The 21,061-nt window shown below is 28.2% G+C and overlaps 1 protein-coding gene across 1 annotated transcript in view; it reads left to right on the plus strand.

The window, feature by feature from the left end:
- Positions 1–17,681, plus strand: part of LOC111631505 (probable lysosomal cobalamin transporter) — a 32,697-nt gene extending 15,016 nt beyond the window's left edge. The window contains exons 7-14 of the mRNA XM_023375759.1: positions 6,802–6,875; positions 7,148–7,273; positions 8,577–8,791; positions 10,505–10,607; positions 11,294–11,398; positions 14,380–14,622; positions 16,459–16,626; positions 17,353–17,681. Coding sequence (XP_023231527.1) covers positions 6,802–6,875; positions 7,148–7,273; positions 8,577–8,791; positions 10,505–10,607; positions 11,294–11,398; positions 14,380–14,622; positions 16,459–16,626; positions 17,353–17,466 — 1,148 coding nt within the window. The 3' untranslated portion in view covers positions 17,467–17,681. The remainder of the gene's footprint in view (positions 1–6,801; positions 6,876–7,147; positions 7,274–8,576; positions 8,792–10,504; positions 10,608–11,293; positions 11,399–14,379; positions 14,623–16,458; positions 16,627–17,352) is intronic.
- Positions 17,682–21,061: the final 3,380 nt, after the last annotated feature.

Consider the following 21,061-nt stretch of genomic DNA (forward strand, 5'->3'; position numbering starts at 1 on the left):
ATTGTGGGTTCAAGCTCCGCCCTAGGCCAGTTTTTTTCATCCAGATGGTTCTAAATTATTTAATAAATTATTGAAGTTATAATTATTAGTTTAGTTAAGAGATGGTGCCTAACATCTACCAATAGTAGCAAATTACTTAGTATTAATTATTAAGTTAGTGTAGTTATAGAGCTAGTGGAAGGAATGGCGAAACTAGATCGATGTGCCTGTAGCATTGACACGGAGAAACAAAATCGGGGCACAAAAGTGGCACATGCTTCTCTTTTTAGGAGCGTATGAATAATGTTTCTTAGACGGCAGTGTGGTTTTGAAGCAATATCTACCGAAACCCCGAGAAAAATTAATTTAAAGAAAGGAGAGAAACTGTTCAAATGTGGACACGTTTCCAAACTAATAGAGACTTCCTTGGACAAGAACACAGATCCAAACATGAATTGAGGTTCAACTATCATCACTGGAGAAGTTGTTCCCCAAACCAGTGTTTCCAAGAAACCCTACCATGTTGAAATTAAGGTATTTCTTTTTTCTTTCAATAGTTGCTTAGTTATCAATACAAGAATGAATGACATGTATTTACAATTAGAAAAAGTAATAATACAAGGCAATTCCATTTGTCATATAATCAAATTTAAAAAATTGACGTTTTAATTTTAGTTTTTTGAAGTCGTTTTATAATGTATACGTATTTAAATAATTTGCTAGCAATTTGAACACGATAAATTTATAAAGCTAGACATAATCAAGTACTTTAGTGGAACACATAATAATTTAATGTTTTTAATGCTTTTTTAAAAATGTGTAACGTTTCAAATTTCAAAAATCTGTTAAATTACTTACAACAGCATATCAATTTAGGGTTACTTTACTAATATTGACAAGTGTGTGTGTGCATCAAAAGCCCTCCTTTTTCCCTATGTATAGGCACTTTTGGTATCTGGCTAATTGTGCTAATCCATGTAAAGTGGAGCAATTGAAAACTTGGTTATTTGTGCATGTGCATTAGATTATTTTTTCAGTTGTGCTTAAAAAGTTCTAACTGTATTTAATCTTTCTAGAAATATTAATAAGCATTATAATTTTAATTTAGCTTGTATTTTTTACTTTTTCAGTTAAACAAGGAAAGGAAAATAGTTGATAGCCACTGCCAATGTCAAGCTGGAATGGGTCAGTGTAAGCACAAAGCTGCACTGATTTTTGCTATAAATGAAGAAAGTAGTGAAAGCAGGACCAATGAACCCCAGGAATGGGGTAAGTCAAGTACAGCCCTACAACAAAAGTAAAAAAAAGGCCACACCTTAGCTCAGCTGTTTGGTGAAGTGCTTGTTTGCCCAGACACAAGTAAAAATCCACCTTTGCATTTTTTAGGGGCATTCAGGAATTTTCCAGATAATGCTTTAACTTTAATGTTAAAAAAGAAGGATCAAGACGAAACAAGGAGAGTATGTCGGGATCTCTTGTGTGTTATTTTAGATAGTGGATAAACTTGTTTGCTGCTAGTGAAGTAGTTGAAGCATGTTTAGAAATATTTTCCAAACAAAATGAACTAGTTGTATACCATTCATACGAATGTAAAGACATGGGCTGTAATATTTTAAAACTAAAAGCTAAAAAATTTCTACTAGATGAGAATTGTGTTTTGTTTTATAATACTTCTGTGTTGGTAACGGCTAATGAGGCTGCTGATATTTGTGTGAAAACTGTTAATCTGTCAGAATGCACAGAATGGTTTTCTGAAAGAAAAAAACGGTTATATGCTTCTATTGCACACCACATCAAAACAAGATGAGACCACTACAACAGTTTGGTTTGTAACTTGGCCTTTGGTAAATTCAAACCTACTGTGTCAATGAAGTATGGGATCAGTAATGAACCACTGGCCTTAGAAGAGTTTTCTAAGGCTTACAATTTTTCTGTAAGAAAATCTGGTCTGATTGTGAATGTAAGACAGCCATGGCTATGCTATAGTCCTGATGGATTGATTAACATTGGGTCTGAGTTTATATTGTTAGAAATTAAGTGCCCTTTTTCTTGTAAGGATAAATCAATTGTGAATTATGAAGATAAAACATGCAATGTGAACTATTTAGAATTTGAAGGTGACACAGTAAAGGTTAAAGACAGCCCACTCTTATTATTCACAAATACAGTTTTCTTTGTACATTGTTCAGGCTAAATATTGTATTTTGTATATTTATTCTAGTGTACAGTCTATAAAGATAGAAGTTCACAAAGATAGAGATTTTCAATCTGAGTTTGTTTCCAAGTTGGAACAGTTTTACTTTTTACATTATTTATCAGTGATAGCAACAAATAAATTTTAATGCCTTGCATATTTTTGTTAAGATGAAACTAGTAGATACTGCACCTGTCATTATTTATTGAATTTCTCTTAACCACTGACATTTAGTGTGAGAGAGAATTTTATGAAAATAAAACTTTGTTCCCAAAAATTTGAGCAAATTTAACTGTTTATTAAATATTCACACATGCAAGGTCCAGGTTTAAGCAGGTTTAAGTTTTGTTATTTATTATCAGGATTTTAGATTTACAGAAATACGAAATGTTTGGTATTTTTAATGAGTTATTACTCAATGCACTACGTAAACAATGGGTAGTAATATAAAGTGGACTACACCTATTTACTGCAAAAAAAAAGGCACCCTAGCCATTTACAGAGATCATTACAATACAATGCCTTTAAATGTCAGTTATATATACATGTACACAACTTTAAAAAATACTTTGAATGAAAATATCCAAGCATAATACTTACTCAATCTGCCGAATTGAAGCCAGCCATTTCTCTTTCCTTCCAGGGTATTATTCATTTGGAAATGAATAAAACTTTGTACCTGGTGGTGCAGTAATATATGTAACACTACAACCGACCACATAAGTTATTTTTTGAAGTTTTGTGTTGCAGAAAGCTGTGGTTCATTATACAGAAAGAAAACAAGCACCGTGTTTCACTACGTATCTAACTCAAAGACGCACATGTTTTCCCAAACAGTTTTCTTTGCCTGTGTACAGGTGGCACTCAACTCAGTTCCACTAGCTCTATAGCCTGATTATTTAGGCAATTGTTTGGTATTGTTTCATGAAAATATTTTTAGTATACGAAAGAAAAATTTTAAATTTAATTATGGCATGAATAAATTATTATATATGGCAAATAAATAATGGCATTATTGAATTTTTAATGAAAAAAGAATAAAGGATTTCTTAACTAATAATGGAATAATTTTAGTTTAAACTAATATTTTTATTAAAAAATAAACTTTATGGATATAAGAGACTTTAAATTCCATATTTCAAAATTTTCTTAAGATGTATAACACCTTTGATTCTCTGTATATATGTATATATATAAAAATTCTCATTAAAATGATGTTTTATATTAAAATTATTTTATGATTAAATGACCAACAACAATAACAACACCAGGATGAATCGTACTCCTAGAACCTATTTCCAGTGTGGCGAAAAGTTGTTTTTTTCGTCACACTGGAAATAGGTTCTAGGAGTACGATTCATCCTGGTGTTGTTATTGTTGTTGGTCATTTAATCATATAATAATTTTAATATAAAACATCATTTTAATGAGAATTTTTATATATATACATATATACAGAGAATCAAAGGTGTTATACATCTTAAGAAAATTTTGAAATATGGAATTTAANCTATTGTTTTAATCAGTGATTTCTAATTGGCAATGTGTGCATGATGGTTCAGAGGTACACGAAAAAATTAGTAACTGTAAATGTACTACAAGAATATTCAGATTCTGCATTGAGACCTTTGGCAACATCATGACACTCAACAATAAAAATAAACTTATATTTTTATCATATTTTTCTGTGTTCTTCCTCCAATGCTTTTCAATTTAAAACAAAAAAAAAAATTGTTTTACATGTAATTGTATAGTGCTGTATAATTGACCAAGTCTTCACTGTTTGAAGAACATGTGAAATAAAATGTAGTGGAAATGGGAAGTAAGACTTTGGAAAATGAGCTGCCAAGGGTCAGAAAATGTTGCAACTGCTGGTTTTAATAATAATGTTGTTTTGCAAATGTTATCGAAAGATAAGAGATCCGTACATGTTGGTTTTGTTTTCTACTGTGGACAAAAGATGTCACCATTTAAGTGCTTTATACATCAAAGGATTGGCTGAGAATACTTTGACACAGTAGACGTTAATGTTTTTGCATTTATTTTTAATGTAAACACATCTATGCAAATATGGGTGTCCTCGTATAACACGGTAGATATGCTCCAAAAAAGTGCCTTGTTATGCGAATCTATGCTATGCATGTTTAGAAATATTTTCCAAACAAAATGAACTAGTTGTATACCATTTATACGAATGTAAAGACATGGGCTGTAATATTTTAAAACTAAAAGCTAAAAAATTTCTACTAGATGAGAAATGTGTTTTGTTTTATAATACTTCTGTGTTGGTAACGGCTANCTTTATACATCAAAGGATTGGCTGAGAATACTTTGACACAGTAGACGTTAATGTTTTTGCATTTATTTTTAATGTAAACACATCTATGCAAATATAGGTGTCCTCGTATAACACGGTAGATATGCTCCAAAAAAGTGCCTTGTTATGCGAATCTATGCTATAAGAAACAAAGGACAAATACAAAATATAGGGTTATGTTTCAGAAGTTAACAAAAGTATACTATTCTTTTTCATTACTAAGAGAAATATGTTTATTAAAGCAATCAATGCTTTATTTCCAATCAATAATTGACTAACAAGCACAGTTAAAAGTACTGTTAACGTTAATTTTAGTTAAACGAGGGCATTTTTAAAAGTATCGTTATCATCTGAACTATTTTGTTGAACTTGATCAGAAATATTGGCAACGTCTTCATTTTTTTATATTTTTTATCATAATTTTCTATGGATGACAAAATAAAAATATGGTATTAATCGATAATTTGTTCTAGTGGGTCGCATTTGTTTAGTCAAGTGCAGAGTGATTTTTTTTTAGAATTTGTGCTCAAATACCTAATTCTTCCAGCTGAGAACAGTTTGAGATACCACTGTATTTTGTTTGTCATTTTCATGAATGATTACTTACTTATGGTTAAAAAAAAGTTTAATAACACGTACCTAAAAATATATAAATAAACTTTACTAAATACGAAGATTAATCTATAAAAACAAAACAGTGAATGACAGTCTTAAGGACTAAAGTTTGAAAGCAATGACGATGCTACGTGATGATACATTGATAGGAAAGTTAGTGCAAATTTTTTTCTCTCTAGTCCTGTCAGTTTTCATTAAAGTAAACCTGACAAAGCACAAAACAAATTGAAAATTTCAATATTCTAAAATTTGTGAACAAATTTGAGATGACATGCATGCTTACTTGAATAAAAAAAAAATATATATCAAATAAAGAAGTTTATACTTAAAAATTGTGAAATNGTCTTCATTTTTTAATATTTTTTATCATAATTTTCTATGGATGACAAAATAAAAATATGGTATTAATCAATAATTTGTTCTAGTGGGTCGCATTTGTTCAGTCAAGTACAGAGTGACTTTTTTTCCAGAATTTGTTCTCAAATACCTAATTGTTCCAGTTGGGAACAGTTTGAGATACCACTGTATTTTGTTTGTTATTTTCATGAATGATTACTTACTTATGGTTAAAAAAAAGTTTAATAACACTTACCTAAAAATATATAAATAAACTTTACTAAATACGAAGATTAATCTATAAAAACAAAACAGTGAATGACAGTATAAAGGACTAAAGTTTGAAAGCAACGGTGATGCTACGTGATGATACATTGATAGGAAAGTTATTGCGATTTTTTTTCTTTCTAGTCCTATCAGTTTTCATTAAAGTAAACCTGACAAAGCACAAAACAAATTGAAAATTTCAATATTCTAAAATTTGTGAACAAATTTGAGATGACATGCATGCTTACTTGAATAAAAAAAAAATATATATCAAATAAAGAAGTTTATACTTAAAAATTGTGAAATTCTGTACAAAGGATTTTCAAAACCATGTTAGAGCAAAACCGAAAGTTGTGTTATAAGGGGATATCCCTGATTTTCAAACCATATTAAAGTGAAATCATGTTGTAGAAGTACCGTGTTGTATGAGGGATACTTGTACTGTATGTATACAAAACAAACAGCTAAGTATCCAGTTATTTTCATCATAAAATGTCATTGTATATTTGAAGAGAAGAGAAAGCAATTTTATTGCATAAAAACAATATTACATTTTCATATTTAGAATGTAAAGTGAAAAGTACATGCTATGAATAGCATTGTAAATTAACACTCCAAAACCTTTAAACGTCCAGTAGTAAATGATTTAATAGTAAACAAACGTTTTCAACCGTACTTTCGGTCTTCATCAGGTTTAAAAACCAGTTAGATTTGAACCAGTGCAAGCGTAGAACAATGATTATGAAATTATTTTGAAAAATGGAACAGCACAAACGGATTTTAAAAGAATACAATTACGCATGTGCATTGCCATGGCGACGGAATGGCGTATGTAATACATACAATTATATATATAAATACACCAAATCACTATTAAATCGTTTACTACTGGACGTTTAAAGGTTTTGGAGTGTTAATTTATATGCTTTCCAGTATTCACGTAAGATTTTAAGTATGAATAGCATTGTATCTGATTTTCTAGAAAATATAAAACAAAATTTAAAAATCTTTTCATATTATTCATCATTATTTTATTTTAATAACATTTTTATGAATTTGTACTATTTTTTAAGATGATTTATTTTATTTTTAGGAGGTGAACAATCGATTTCATTTATCTTGAATATTCTTACTTCAATAGGGACAGTTACATTAATTATATATACGGTAAGTATAGTGATTATTCAAAATTTATTTTTGAATAACAATGATTTTTTTTAAAATTTAAATAACTTATTAAATAATAATGGCATCTTTTTTTACTTTTAATTTTGAATTGCATTTGAAAGTAAACAAAAATTTTTGGATGTGATGATGATATATTATTTCAAAAACACTTATTAAAATTAATTTTTAATTTTTTTTATTGTTAATAATATAGTAAAAAGAAAATAAAATTTTTTGTAAAAGTGAATATATTAATATGTTATCTGTAATAGGGAATTGGTTTGCCAACTTGGCCTATTGATATGATTAAAGGATCAAGAAATGTCATAAAAGAGCATGAAGCTGTCATAGAAGAAAGAAGGAATACTGAAAATGAAATAGCTTTCTTAAGGAAAAAGGTAAATTTTATTTATTTAAAATAAAATGAAATAAGCAATGATTAATACAGTAGAGCCTTAACCGACACCTCGGTTAACCGACCGTCCTAGTCGGCAAATTTCAAATGTCTGCTAGTGATGTGGCGCTACAATATTTGGCTATGTCTTGGCAACTTTAATATTATTTTTACGTGTTTTAGCTGGCAACATTCATTCGACGATGAAAGGGAGCCAGTATTTAAACGAGGCTTAATTTTCTAATTTTTAATGATACAATAGCGACGATTATTATTTAAAAAAATTTTTGTTAGGCTTAACATCGATGAAAATTCAAAGCGAAGTAGGTTAATAGCAATATACTAATTACATGGGATATAATAATATACTACACTAATAATGGATTTTTTCATACTTTTCGGTTATCTGACTTTTCAATTATCCGACCAACCCCAGTCCCCAATTGAGTTGGATAATCAAGGCTCTACTGTAGTAATTTAAAATTTATCAGTTTATATGAAATAAAACAGAACGTATGAAAGAAATATCCAATTTATGTAAATTTTGTTAAATGATATTTGGAAATCACACTTTTAAAAAATGCAAATTTAAAATAAAAATAGCAAAATTTTTATTTTAAAATTTATACAGTGTTTATGCATATAGTGAATACATAACTAAACTTCAGAGTTTATTTTTATCTACGTAAATTAAATTTTTTTTGTTTTCCTGTAAGTTGGTAGATTCCTCAGCAGAGTGGTATTGTTGAGGAATCTACCAACTTGCAGAAAGATGGGTCGAGATCATAGCTGGATATAACATGGTTTTTATTTTGAGGAACGACCATGTCTTTGTGTTTTATTATCAATAAAGTTTTGTATCGTGTGTCTGTGTTCAGAAACTTTTGAATCAACTTGATATATTATTATTATTATTAACAATTAATTAACGAATATAATGTTCTGTATACCTAACCATATTCTGTTTGCTTAATAAGTTACATCAGTTAGGCCCATATGGCATTTGGCATATTGTACTGAAATATGTATCTCGGATAATTTGAAACTCAATAATTTGAAGTTGTGATTATTTCGTCCCTTGACTTTTGAATTAACGAGGCTTTCCTGTATAACATTCAGCTTATTGCCAAAGTTGTGGAACAGAATCCTGTCATAAATTGAGAAATATTTGTGTAATATTTATATAAACAGAGTTTTTTATTACACAAACTATCATAAATTAATTCATTTTAATAATAAATTTGTTTTAATGTTGTTAAAAGCTAATTTTTGGAAAATTAACATACATTTATTATAAATTTATATAGAGATCTCAGAAGAAGTTGTCTTCAAGAGAATCTTCAACACTGTCAGAATTAGAAGAAACTCAGCACTTAATTGAGCGCCAGGAAAGACATTTAGATGAAGAAAGACATAGTTGGACTTATAAATTCAGATTTCTTATTCGACCTCTTCAAATTGTTTTTGGGATATTAGGAGCATCTCTTGGATTTTTGATTTGGCTTTCTTTACTACTAACAAAGTAAGGCTTAAAAATTCTTAGTGATTGTCTTCTAATAATAATAATTTAATTTAAAGAATAAAGTTTTCACAAAAATTATTAATATTTTTATATAGCATTTTAACATTTACATCTCACTTTCTATATTTTTATTTTTACATAAATTAATGAGATGAAATACAAATATTAAATGCTGCTAATAATTGTGTATGATAATCTTATGCTGGTACAAACCATGAAATTTAGAAAAGATGTTGATTATATTATAAGAAATACTTAATTGATCCTTATTATTACTTGATGACTGTGAAAAAGTATTTAAATTTCTAATAAAAAAGTTAAATACTTATTAAATTAATTTTCATTTGAAGCAAATCAAAGTGTAAGGATGAAAAGAATTTGCTTCCTAAATATCAAGATCTACTTTGGTGTGTAGATTAATTTTAGAAAAAATTAGAAATTAAATGTAGCTTATATAATTTCAAAATTCAATATCAAACTTGAAATCTCTCAAACACTTTTAGAGTTTGTTATTGAGGACTTTTTGATTGATTTGTTTCTCTTTTTTAAATTAAGCCCTGTGCATATATTATGATCTTTGTATTCACCAAGAATAATGTGCATAGAGCGTCAAATGAAAATTTGTCATGTCATGTCAGTAACAGGTGGTTGATGTTACAACTTGTTATACAAAGAACAATTGAATATAATGTCCTAAAAGAATAGTTTATTAGTTTCTTACGTAAAATTATTAACACTCTAGAGTTTTAATACAGTCAAAATAAAAGCAAATTAGAAGTTGCTTAACAAGTACACATATTTGTGTTTCTGAATTTTGAATTGTCCATACTTAGTTTTCAAAGACACTGAATTTTTTGGTCAAAAGAAACCTTAATTCATATTTTGCATGACAAATCATGTAACATTATTATATCACTAAATCAGAATGTGCAGAATGCAATGAAAAAGTTTTAAAAGAAATTGTACTGAGTGATGTGGCAAATATTCTGTATTTGAAAAAAGTGGAATTAATACAACTCTTTAGGCCATCAATTTTTAAAAGACTTTGAGCAGTTGTCTCTCAATGAGAATGCTATTAAATGCTCACTTTTTTCTAAGATACGGAAAACAGTTTCATTGATAAAATTATTTCTGAATGGAAGAATTAAGACAAAGTATAGGAAAAATTAGATGTATGAAATCAGAGATAAATGCAATGTTAAAAAAATGAAATATCAATGACTATTGATATTTAGTTTTGTTATTAATTTGATATTTTGTTTTAATATTGTATTTTAAAATCTTATTTCTTATTTTTTTGTCAGAAAATTCTGTATTTTTAGCCCTGTTTTTTCTTCAAATTTGCATACAGTATGTCTCTGTAGTGTTTTTGTACCAAAAACAAACAACTAGCTAATTTTGATTGGTTGTATTAGTTGCATAAATACTATCTGATGATTGATAAATTGTTTTCAGGTATTACAAAAGTTTAATTAAATTAGTTAAACTTGATAATTAATAATAATTAAATATAATTTAATTGATATAGAATTCTAACTGAATGTGTTAATTAAACAAAAAATGATATTTGATGTTTTGAATCTAATATTTATATCTGTTATTGAATAAAGGAGTGAAATAATTAAATATTGAAAATATAAGTTGTTTTAAAACAGTGATATTATATATTTTAAATTTTCATTTAATAAAGAATATTATATTTATTTATTTTAGCATTGATAAACTTATACATTCGATGGGATTTAAAATTGGATATATGCTGTCTGAACCATCTATACCTAACCCTGTGGATTTTGTCCTTGTACAAAGCCAGAAGGTAAGGAAAATTATGTATAATATATCTGTACAAAAACAAAAGAATATTGTTCAATATTCAAAATTCAATTTATGGCTGTAAGTTAGAATAAATTAAACTATCATTAATCAGATATTTTTGCATTTGATTTTTTTGTGTCATTTCTTAAAAACAATAATTCTGACTTTTAGATTAGTATGAAATTTCAGAATAAGGTTGGCACTATCAGTTAACGTATTGATATTTCTTATACTTTAAAGTAGATTGTAGAGATCTTTTTCTAATGATTAGAAATTATGTAGACTGTTCCATACAGGATTTTCTAAAATACAAGAATTTAGAAATTATTCTTGATCACATTAGTCAAAATGTCAATATGAATAGTTTTTAGAGTAAAGAATATAGATATCACTTTGTGTTAAATGTTTCCCATTTCTTATTATTGAAATTTATTTATTGATGTTTTGTAGTTAACAAAAAAATGCAAATTTTAATTAAATTGATTGAAGAATCGTACCAAAATTTTTATAATAAATTTTCTGATATGTCTGTCCTTTAAAAGACATTTTAATGTCAAACCTCAAGAGAGAAAAAATCATTAACATAAAATTAAATTATTTTTTCATTAATGAGTTTTTAAATATATTACAATATAAAAAATTTGAAATAATACTTATTACACGCTATTTATTTCTATTTTATTTCAGGTTTTTCCAATTGACTACATAATTTTTGCTGCTATAACTTTATTTTTGATTATTATAACTATATCTGGCATTCAAAAGTTAGGATTATGGTTCTTCTGTGTGAAGGTAAGAAAATAAATATTTTAATAAGGAAAATTGTTGTGATATTTATATCCAGAGTGACTTTAATGTGTAAAAATATTTAATATTTTTATTTTAGTTGTATGCATATCATTAAATAATACTAATTATCATAAAAACAAATTCTTTTTATCATCATATAGGAAGCAAAGTATTTCAAGAATCTTCCCTGTCTGTCAGTAACAGAGATATTATTAGTAACAGAGATATTATTATATCAGTAACCTAATCACATGTAGTTTTTTTTTTTTTTAAAGGGTGGCATATGTAAGGTGGCCATTTTTTGTTTATTTTTCATGCCTAATTATGCCAGATGTAATTGCTGTTTCTCATATTTGATAATTCTGAAAAATCCTGTAATGTATCTTCTCTGCACATGCAAAATTTTAACATCATACATTTTTTAATTTACAAAATATTATTTTGTTTATAGAACAGTGTCCTTAACTCGGCTCCCACAAGGACCCCTTTAAACTTTGTGATAGTATGGGCTAGTGAAAAAATGAGTTCAAATGGAAATAAATGACAGGAGGGTTGAGGTGTTTCTCAGAAAGACCAGAAAATAATTTTTCTGTATTTTTTGGGCATAAAATACACTGGTGAAAGCATTTAAATTATTGGTCATATTACACAAGGCTATCTTACGGAGACAAATGTTCAAGGTTATATACAGCTTGTAGATTATTCTTGCCATTATGCAAAGCTGACAAACATTCATGATGTCATGAATGTTTTTGTGACAAACATTCATGATGTCCCCATCTCTTGGTGGCAATCACAAGAGACTCCATGACACCATTTTTTGATGACATCAGGTCACCAAAAATTATGTCAGAGTGGAAAATTTCCATTTTAGCATGCAACTGTGTGACAATAAAGAAAAATTGTACATGATTGCATTTGGAAGGGCTGCAATTTTTTGACGGCCTTTTGATAAGTGAAAAAAATTTCTTCTGAACAAAATTTTTACATGGTTGGATATTGTATAGCATGAGGATATCATGGAAGCACAGTTAAATAATTCAATTTGGCAAAAAATGCCCACAAAAAACTAGTAGGTGCAGAAAATCACTGCTACTCCAAGAAATAATAGCTTATATTTTTCTTTTTATAAACATATAGTTAACAAGAAAAATGTACATTTGATTTTAAAAGTTAACATTTTTGGATCCTTTGTTTTCATAATAATTAACACAAACAAACTAATATTTAATATTAATACTAACTCTTCAAAAATTAATTTTTTTCAAATTTATGAGAATTTAAAATATGTACAAATATTAGAAGAAACACCTAAAATAAATGAAAGATTTCTTCATATTTCATTATTTTTTTTACATCTTTGGAACATAACAGTCTTACAGATACGGAAAACATGTTAAAATCTTTCCTCTGGTGATGGCACAATTATAAAAATATAATAAAATGGCCTGGATGATAAGTATACTTTAAAAAAGTGCTGTGTACTTAAATAAAAATAATTAACCTAATGTTTGAACTAATAGGTGTGTAAATTGAAAGCTGATAGAGCCAGTTGTTAGTTAGCTGTTGGGAAGGTAATAGAGCATGTGCACTTTGGCAACGTTGATAAAATATCAAGTCCCAGTGCATTTACAGTGAGACTTTCTGACCAAAAAAGTAATTTGCCAATTCGATCATCCTGCCTATTTGCCTGTGATTTTTAGCTATTTCCAAAATTTAAAAGTTGCACTGAAAGGATGAAAATTTTCTAATACAGTCGATTCCACTTAATTGGAACACATAGGGACTAATCCATTTAGGTCCAATTAAGTGGCTGTTCCAATTAAACAAACTAATAATAAATTCTAAAATAAAATATGTAGGTAAAAAAATAATAATTAGGTACCTATCTTAATGCTTTATTAAACCAAACTACAGAAAATATTTATAATATAAATTTGCCAGACTCACGACGATAGATAACTGATTTGCATCACGCTAGTGTTGCCAAATGCAGTATTAGTAGTGACGTACACAAGGGTTGACCATTCGATTTGTTCCTGATTGAATGATTTTTTCCTTTCTCCCTTTTTAGTTAGAACATGTTCTAACTAAAAAGGGAGAAAGGAAGGGGTTCGTCCAAAAGTCATTTTATGGTCTTTGAGCACAGTTTGCTTTACTTGGAGATGGGCAACTTTGGTGGGAGCCAGCTCCAGATGCTGGTCTCAATGATCACTGTTTAGGCTGCTGTCCTAATCTAGACGTAATTATGCACATAATACTTTCCAAGGGAACTCTAGCTGTCTTCTGTCTTCTAACTCAGTCGAGAGACCTTGAAAAATTGTCTGGGGATCTTTGTCCCTTTACTTTTAAGGGGATTGGATCATCTGGTCCAATCCTGAGCAGGGTCAGTAGCTTGCATTCAGATCCACCTTAAATGGGATCCTGTATGATATGCTCCGTTATGCTGACCCCCTCCAGAAAAACCAAACTGCCTGAGCAAAAGACAAAATCACTTTGTCTCTGTCAGCCGTTAGGCCTACACGACATTAGTGTATGTAGCATCTACAAAATTGCTAAATTCCTTTTCTGCTACTGTCCCAATTAAGTGATTAAATTATATATTAATTTATTAGTTTGGTTTCTGTTCTTTGAGATTTGACCCAATAAAACTGCTGCCCCAATTAACCGGTGGCCCAATTAAATGGAATCGACTTTATAACATATGTCCAATAGAATGTAAGGTACTCAACAGTATTCCAGAAAATGAGTTCTAGGCCTGTTTCCAGAAATGGAATGCTGTCTAAGTCAGTGTACTGATGTACAAGGAGAGTCTTGTGCATATATACTTTGAAGGTGATAATATAGTACCACTAGTGTACAGTTACACATGTATATTTTTTAAAGGTGCATTCCAGAAATTAAACTGTCACACCTTGTACAGTACATTTATAAATAATATAATGCCTTTCAATATGATGATTTTCAATTTTTAATTTTTACAGATGTACACAATTAGAGTGAAACGAACACGTCCACAAGGTTTATTGATGCTTTGTCTTACATTAATGTACACTGTACTTGGCATAAATGTATTGCTCTTCAATATCAGTCCACAATATATGTTGTATGGTAGTCAACACTATGTGGTATGTGTGTATATATATATATATATAAACTTGAATTGCACATTAAAATTCCCGAAAACAAGTCTTAAAATTAATTTCCATATTAAAATAACAGAAGTTGTATTGCATCATTATGTATCAAATCATATGTTAAAAATACATTTGTAACTACAAATAAAACCATTCTTCTATTGATAACATAAATACAAATAGAAGAACTAACAAATGATAATTTCAATATGCAGGAATAACCAGAAATTTGAGTGTGAGTCACCTGCATCATTGATGGCTTACATAGACTTAATGTAAGTATAAGTAGAGAGGCTATCATAAAAATACAATAGCCCAAGATCACTAGCAACAAATTATTGCAAGAAACTGAAATATCAATATGGGAGCTCCTTTTAAATCTTATGAAAACCAGTGATACACATGACAATGCTCAATAAAAAAAATCAATGGCTGGACAAGAACTAGTATTAAATTTTATTCTTCTTTACTTTGTTGCTGTTCATATAACCTAATATTTGAGTTTGATGTGCCTGTTTAATCCACTGGTGAACTGTTTGTGATTTTTTTTCATTGTTTACTTTTCAACTGAAGTGGGGTAGCAGTAGGAGCTGGCAGAGAGTGAAGAACAGAGCAATTAGTGTGGGAAATGTTACCCCTTGCTGTCTCATATGTCTACATCCCTAAATATGTCAATGTTTTAAAATTATACAATAAAGTTAAATCTCTCATATAATAAGACAATCTCAACTATAACCTTATGAAGAATTTGAAACTAAATCATTATTATTGGAAATATATTAAAAAATTATTTTAAAAATATTTTNATTACTGTAAAAAGTTGTCTATAATTTTTAGAGTAACATTTTAGGATTTTTTACTGTTGTCTTCAATCTATTGAATGAGGCATATAATGCATAAAATACAATTGAAATACATTATTTTGTTTATTACAATAAAAAATACAAATGAAAATGAACAATTTCCTTATGAGATAAATAGCATGAGATTTTTAAAAATTTTTTATTAAAACTTTAAATTTTGATACATTGATGCATTATGCATTATATTTTGATTAAACCAAGAATAATGTATAAAGCTTTGGAAAAGTAACAAAAATGTAAAGAAAAATGTAAATTAGAAAAAATTAAAATGATGGCATCATTAAAAATTTCCTTAATAACGATATTTTTAACATACTGTAAACTAACAATATATTTAAAGTAAAAAAAAAGTAATGTTCAAGCCATTAATGAGATTGATGTGTAATAGATAAATTATTATTGATAAAGAAAGGTTTCATTGGCAATTGGCAAAAATATTATAATTTTTTTAAATTAGTTAGTTTATAATCTGAAGAAAATAAATCAAAATCAATTTGTGAATAGTTAGATCATTGTTTAAATCATTTATCATAATGAGAAAATGAGGAAGACTGCCCTACAAAACAAAAATCATAAAAAAATATTTGTAAAATATATTGCCAAAGTGAAAATTTCAAAAATTTGTCTGTAGAAGGAACTTGTTTTTACATTTAATATTTTTTGTGAATTTTAACTAAATGATTGACCTTTCATTTAAAGAAGTAATCAATATTATAAATATTTTCATTTAGTTTTACTAATTTTTATGTACCTGAAGTATTTTTGTGTCAGTATAAACTCATAACAAACAGTTAAAGATTGTATTAAATTTAATGTCTTTTTTTATACAGTTGTATATTGTTAATATAAAATTGTAATATATTGAGTATTTAACAGATGGTAAAAAATAATCAGATAATTTTAATCTGTTAATCGAGATTTTGACTTGTTCACATATATGTTTGTTATGAGTTATTGAAATGCATTAGAATTATTATTATTACTTTTTTAATGTTATAATTTTCTATCAAAGAGATTGAATGATTCTTGTTCAATAGATCAGAAATAAAATTTATATTGTAAGTTTTTATTTTTGATGTACATTGTATTATTCAAGATTTTATTACAAATGTTATATTCATTTTCAGATGAGTGTGTAATGACTAGAGTGAGTTACTTGCTGTTTGAATTTATCTATAGAGCTTGGTTCTTTGGAGTTATCTATTATTGGTCAAGTTGGGCATTTTTATTGGTAAGAAATACTTTGTAGATCTTAATATTTCATTTATTTAATTACATTTCCTTTATAATTTTTTTAATCTGAAATATTTTATAATAAATTAATAATTAATGAATATAAATAAGTTTTTTCTCAAATTTGAAAATTTTTAAAATATTCATTTTCATTAATTGTTAATATTGATTAAAGAAAACAGAAATGTTATTTAACATTTCTGTTTTATTTATATTTGAGTTGTATTATTTGTATCATAAAATAAACAAAAATAGTTATAAAAATTGAGTAGAAGTCTGCATGATAAACTTTTTAGCCTGTCAGTATAGGAATATGGGTTTGAATCTTGGGTCAAAGTCTTATAATATTTTACACTTTAAGTATAAGATATTATAAGATCACTTGTGCCGACTGACACCATTTTGGGTGTCTGACTCTCTCTTTTGCAGTTTTGGTCACTCACAGCCTATAACATACTGGTATTTTCATTGATCAATTAATCAAATTATTGTAAAATTTAAATTAATTCTCTTTTCATTTAATGTGTTTTTTATACAGATGAATATTGTTAATATAAAATTCACTGATAGTAAAAATAATCAGATAATTTCTGACTTGTCAGTCAGTCTATGTGAACAAGTCAAAATCTTGATTAACAGCAATTTAAAATTAATTTGAGAAACTCAATATTTTTACTCATTATATAATGGTGGAAGTTAATTATTTGTTTTATTGTGTTATTAGATGTCACTGATTGGATTCTTTGTTGCCATCATCCAAAGGAGAAAATCGTCCATAGCAGGACTTGTAGATCGAGATGATTTCGAAGAAAGTGACGACGAATTAATCAGAGGTTAATTTATTAAAGCTTGAAAAACAAACTACATGTATAATATATAAGCATTTATTATATTTTTTTTCTCTAATACTTAAATCCCTAAACTTTGTAAATAGATGAAAAAATTAATCCATTAAGATCTCTTATTGCTGTTACAAAAATAGCTTATTTATATTTTATTTTTTAGCAAATAATGTACAGTACTTTGAAAAATAAAATTTATAAACATATTTTAATTTAAATATTAATCAACAAGATATTTTAATTTTTGATCTCGCATACTTAAATTCAGATTTTTCAAAGATAAAACCTAGTAGGATAAAATTTTTAAAAATATTTAAATATACATATATAAATTTTATGCAATATTCAGAATTTTTCTATTTATTCTTTGAGATGAGAATACAATAAATATATCCAAAATATTTAACACAGTTACATGAGTATAACGTAATTACAAGTTTAGATTGTGGAGAGGAGAAATGTCAGTTTATATTAAATGCTATTTTAATTGTTGTTAGTAGTCACAAAAGTAAAAAAAATATTAAAAATTTTTATTAAATTTTTTAAAATTCTAACTTTGTTAAGCATTTCAAACTATTTTTAGTCATATATAATCTACTTTTTGATTAATAATGTTTTTAATTTTCAATGTATTTTAATATCTATAATATTGAATATATTTTGAAGAAGCTAATTTAATTTTTGGTTTAGGGATTAGAATATGGAGCTGTGTGCTATGATAAAAATTTAATTTTTTTGCGTGAACAAATTAGCAATAATGGTTGTCATCTTAGCAGGGGCAGGACAACGTACTAAATAAAATATAATTGTTTTATAATTTGTAACAGTTTAAAGTTAGTAGTAGTAATTATTTATTAAGGATATTAACAAATCTAGTTGAATAACAAATGACAAAGCGAGTGGTTTGGGATATTGCAAAGTTAAATAGCAGAAGATAATTTCCTGTAACATCAGCATTCTGAATCAATTTCGTCAGATTCGTGTACAGCTACATTGATAAACTGTGAACGTTTAATTCACAAAAAAACAAGCAAAATAAGTATACAGATATCTCTTAGGCTACTATAAGGTTTTGTTTAAAAAATAATTTTTATATTTTTAATTTTAATGAATAAAATTTGTGTTTGGTGTCATCTGTTGTTAGAGTTTATTATAAAATGACAAAATGCTTAATTATGAGGGTAAAGTTGAGTTTTATTACATAACAGCAAGGAAAATAAAAAGTGCCTTTGAAAAATATCCTTGGAAAAGAAAATTTCAAGGATATTTTTCAATGTGATATAGTTCAGCCAAATTGCATCAGATCAAAAGATCTTGAGAGTTTTAATTATTACATCAATATAAACTTCTGTAAAACTCTGTTTGTGCTTTAGAATCTACAAATTTGTGGTTAATACTCTAAGTATTTATGGGTGGAAATTTTCTGCAAACATTCAACATTACAATAAAATAAAATTCAGAGTTAAGATGACATAAGATAGAAAGTAGACATCCAAGGAAGACTGCAGAGAATGTGTGATAATTTTTAATCTAATATGGAGGAGCAATGGGTTTTATGGAAGGTAAAAGTATTGTTTAGTACCCATTACATCTCAATACAGTGGTGCCTCGCATAATGTACTTAATCCGTTCCAGGTGCACGTCCGTTAAACAAAATGCATTTTCCCATAGAAATACATGTTAAAACATATAATTCATTCCGCAGCATAAAATAACCGTACTGTACCATAAAAAAATGAAAATGGAGCAGTCACCAATTATGCCGGGTAGTCAGATGTTGTGAGGAGGAGGTGGAGGAACACTTTCTTCATACATTCATACAACTTTTTACACATTGCAGCCTCTTTTTATTGTTTTTTAATCGGAGTCAGATTCAGGAGAGGCTACCGGAACTTGCAGGGTCAACTCTTGTTCCATCCTTTGTTTTTTGGCAGCTGACTTCTTGAAAAACATGTCCAAGGTGGTCTGTTTCTCTCTCTTCTTCAATACCTGTCAGAAATGATGGGCAAGGGTGTCATCGTAGAGATCACTGATCCTGTTGGCCTCAGCTCTGTTTGGATAATGAGTGTTGGTAAACTGTTGAACCTTTCCCCATTTGACAATGAAGTTTTTGTCAACTTTCACTCCTTCTGATGATTTCTTGCTTTGTAAATACCCTGCACTGAGGTGATGTACGTAATAAACAAGGGAGCAAGCCAAATCCCAACAGGAGCTCTGTACTTCAGATATACTAATAATATATTCTAATACTACTAATATATTATAAAAATAGCAGATTGTCATTGGCAACGGCAAAAGAGTGGAAACATCATTCGCACTTGTTCGCCTCACGCAACTGCCGAACGGAAAGGCCGTTGTTCGCAGTCAGTCCGTTGCTTGAGTCACATAACGGCCAAACAGAAAGTCTGTTGTTCAAGGCGTACGTTATACGAGGCACCACTGATAAGGCAATGCAACACATGGGCAATCTGCCAAGAGGGAATGCCTCCTGGGATGGCTTTCTGCAGAAAACTGGCACCTATTTAGGCATTAGACATGAAGAAAATCCAGAAAACTCCACTTGGCCAACCTGTTTGGGCACAAACCCATGATCACAGTATAAGGTGGTGTTATCCACTCTGCTACTGGTTGGATATGAAGAAAACAAAAAGTAATTCATTATTTTTAAAATAATTTTATTTAAATTAAAACCTTATTACAGTTGTAAATCATGTTTTCAAATAATTCTTGTAGAAAAAAATAAACAAAATTTACAAAAAATAAAAAGTACTTGTAATACAAGTATTTTTTATTGTTATTTTAATTCCATGATATATTTTGGATGTATTTTATTTAAAAGTATAAAATTTCAGATTTTTACATAATCATTTCTTAAAATTAATAAATGAAATTTGTATATCTTAATTGAAACAAATTAGACAGAAAAAATACAGTAAAAAATAATATAAAAGTTTTTATTTATTTAAAATATTCAACATCATAATGTTTAGTATTTCTGTCATTTTATAAGTTTTAAGAAGAATATACAGAGCTACTTTAAGTAAAGGATGAATGTTTTTGACCTCTCTTTTGATCAACTTTGGCTCACAATATTGTTTAAAACAATTCAAGATACACGCAGTGCAGTGTAACCCGGAACTTCTTTGGAAATACTGAGTGTATCCTGTGAGATCTGACCTCAGAGTAAGGCCAAAATTATTCATTTTCCCCCCTAGATTTTCGACGTATTTGAAATAAATTTGTCGCCTCCTCATTAAAATAACATTGTCGGAAAAAAGAATCAAATATCGATAAAAACTTATAACTTTCATCGTTAATATAACATTCAACCCTCGAACAATGACATTCCTCTGCTGCAAGACAAAAAGTTTATAGTTAAAGTCCGAATTTGTCATTTTGTTTTGGTCCTGAGAACAACTTTAACCTCCACACCTGCAGGACCAACTCTACCTCACACAATAGGGGATCACCTGACTAATTCCCCCTGCCTGAAACTATAAAAGCGACTTCTTTCCCCCTCCTCGGGGGAGTCTCACATCTACAGTCTGAAAGGATTAAGTCTCCAGGAATTTTTACTTTGTGCATCGAACT

Source organism: Centruroides sculpturatus, unplaced genomic scaffold, assembly GCF_000671375.1.
Source record: "Centruroides sculpturatus isolate CEXI.00-Female unplaced genomic scaffold, Cexi_2.0 scaffold692, whole genome shotgun sequence".
Lineage (NCBI taxonomy): Eukaryota > Metazoa > Arthropoda > Arachnida > Scorpiones > Buthidae > Centruroides > Centruroides sculpturatus.